The 2,094-nt window shown below is 34.6% G+C and overlaps 1 protein-coding gene across 1 annotated transcript; it reads right to left on the bottom strand.

Annotated features, from left to right (window-relative positions):
- Nucleotides 1-258: 258 nt before the first annotated feature.
- LOC110878458 lies at nt 259-1,069 on the bottom strand. The gene is made up of 2 exons (XM_022126762.2): nt 775-1,069; nt 259-674 (listed from the first exon to the last, which is right to left on the bottom strand). Exons 1-2 carry the CDS (start codon nt 938-940, stop codon nt 328-330), a joined length of 513 nt encoding a protein of 170 aa, XP_021982454.1. The 5' UTR covers nt 941-1,069; the 3' UTR covers nt 259-327.
- Between the last annotated feature and the right edge of the window lie 1,025 nt (nt 1,070-2,094).

The raw sequence follows: 2,094 nt of genomic DNA, 5'->3' as shown, positions 1-2,094 counted from the left end.
CCTTAGCTCGTAATCACAAAGCTTTGAGATTTCAGAGTATCATACTAATATTTATATTTTTGAAATTTTTCTATATGATCCTGGGAACCCCCTGATTGGGCTCAAGGTTTGGGGTAGGTTGTAGGTATGTGTTCAAATCTACACCTCATTTTCTCACATGTAGAAAGGAACAAAATTGGTATAAAAGTTCATCCTCTATCTTGATCAGATCAACATTCAACAATATGTCAAACTGCTATAAAAGTTGCTATAATCTTGTAATAACCCACCAAATAGAAATTGGAATAATATTACATAAAACTTTAATAATTTGACTGACAAGTATAATTACTTTCCACAAATGACAGGATCTTTCTTAGCTGATCCAAAACTCAAGTCATACATGGTGTAAATACACACGCTATCGCGTTTGGATGTGAGCGAAAATTCATCCGTAGTGGCGGCTAAACCAGGTATGTTGCACGACGCTGAAGTGCTTCTAATCAGCGTGGCCCGACACTTACTCAAAACCGCAGCATCTCCTCTAGAACAAAAGATCCCATCCACAGAAGGCACCCGCATATCCAATCTATAAACTCCATAGCGGTTTGTGGTCCTGTTAACCGAAAACAATATCTGCTCATCTGTTCTTGGTGAAACCGCATTGAATTTGCAGTCTATCCGAACTTCAGCTCCTGCAATCAAACAGTACTAGCATATTTTACAATTACCTTTTTATTAATTAAACAAAAATAAATAAATAGAGATTTTGTTTGTTTTTAAAAGAGGAAGTACCTGATAATAAGTATGTGTGGTTGTGAGTGTTGAAGGATTTGTTCAAACATGTATCACAATATACCTTACCCATCACACTGATATGAGGAGTGATGGGCCTTGAAGCTCCAAGTTGCAAAAACATGAAGAATGATGAAAATAAAACGAGAATTGTTGCGGGTTCCATTGCGAATTAAGGGGATGATGGATGTTATCTGTCTGGATCTGGTATAAATAGTGAAGATGGATAAAATGGAGGGAAGGATGTGAAGCCAAGAATGAGATGGGGAATTGAAGTAGAAACAAAAAACCATGTGATGTGGTTTGGTTGGATTTGTCTGTGTTAGTTATATTATAATCATTAATTATGGTTAATTAATGTGACCCTTAATCATGCTTAATGCAAACAAAAAGAATACGTGGAGAATAATGTTGAATGACAGTAAAAAAAAAAGTAAGAGTTATCATGGGAATCCAGTGAAACTGGAGATGGAGATGCACTGTAATTAATTATTGGTTTGAATGTCATCACGAGAAACTTGAGAGAAACTGGGCCAAAGGCCCTCAACCTCATAAACCGGCCCATTTCTATGTTCTGCATAATATAGTTTTGTTCCATTCCAATCACTAATCAGTGCTTGTATAGCCCATATCTAAAAGTGATTATTGGATATTGGTAAATGTATTTTCTTGGGTTGTGATAAAAGGTACCTTTCGTATTGTTTTTATTGAATATACACTCATCACTTAGGGGTGTTCATCGATTCGGTTTATGGTTTATTTGATTTATTCGGTTCGATTTATTCGGTTTTCAAAATTTTGTACCCCAAACCAAAAACCAAACCAAACCGAATAAGGAATATGCAAACCGATCCAAACCAAACCAAATTCAATTCGATTTGGTTTCGGTTAGAAACCAAATAAATCAAATCTAACCAAATTATACCACATCAGTCATCCCCTTACTACATCAGTCTTTTTTGTCAGTTTACTTTTTTCTCTTTCAACTCTATGTATTTTTTTAAATAAATTTGGATATGTTACGATGGTTTTACATGATCGTAAATAACAATTTTTAAAGTTACGACGTAACTATTCCGTATTTTCTTAATTTACCCTTACAACATGTTTTCTTTCTACGTTTCGTTGTCCAAATGCGCGTGTGATCTACTTTTTATCTATGTTTTCACGTAAAAAAGCAGACTGCTGCAACATACGGGTGATTCCACAAATTTTTAATTCATTTTCATATATTTATAACTTTTTTGTATATTCTTTTTAAGAAGTTTATATTTTAGGGGCCGTATTTTATCTTCGCACAGGGCCCACATATTTTCGAAG

The sequence above is a fragment of the Helianthus annuus genome, chromosome 9, assembly GCF_002127325.2.
Source record: "Helianthus annuus cultivar XRQ/B chromosome 9, HanXRQr2.0-SUNRISE, whole genome shotgun sequence".
In the NCBI taxonomy this organism is placed as follows: Eukaryota; Viridiplantae; Streptophyta; class Magnoliopsida; order Asterales; family Asteraceae; genus Helianthus; species Helianthus annuus.
Note: the sequence above shows the minus strand (reverse complement) of the source record. Positions and strands in the feature narration are given on the sequence as shown.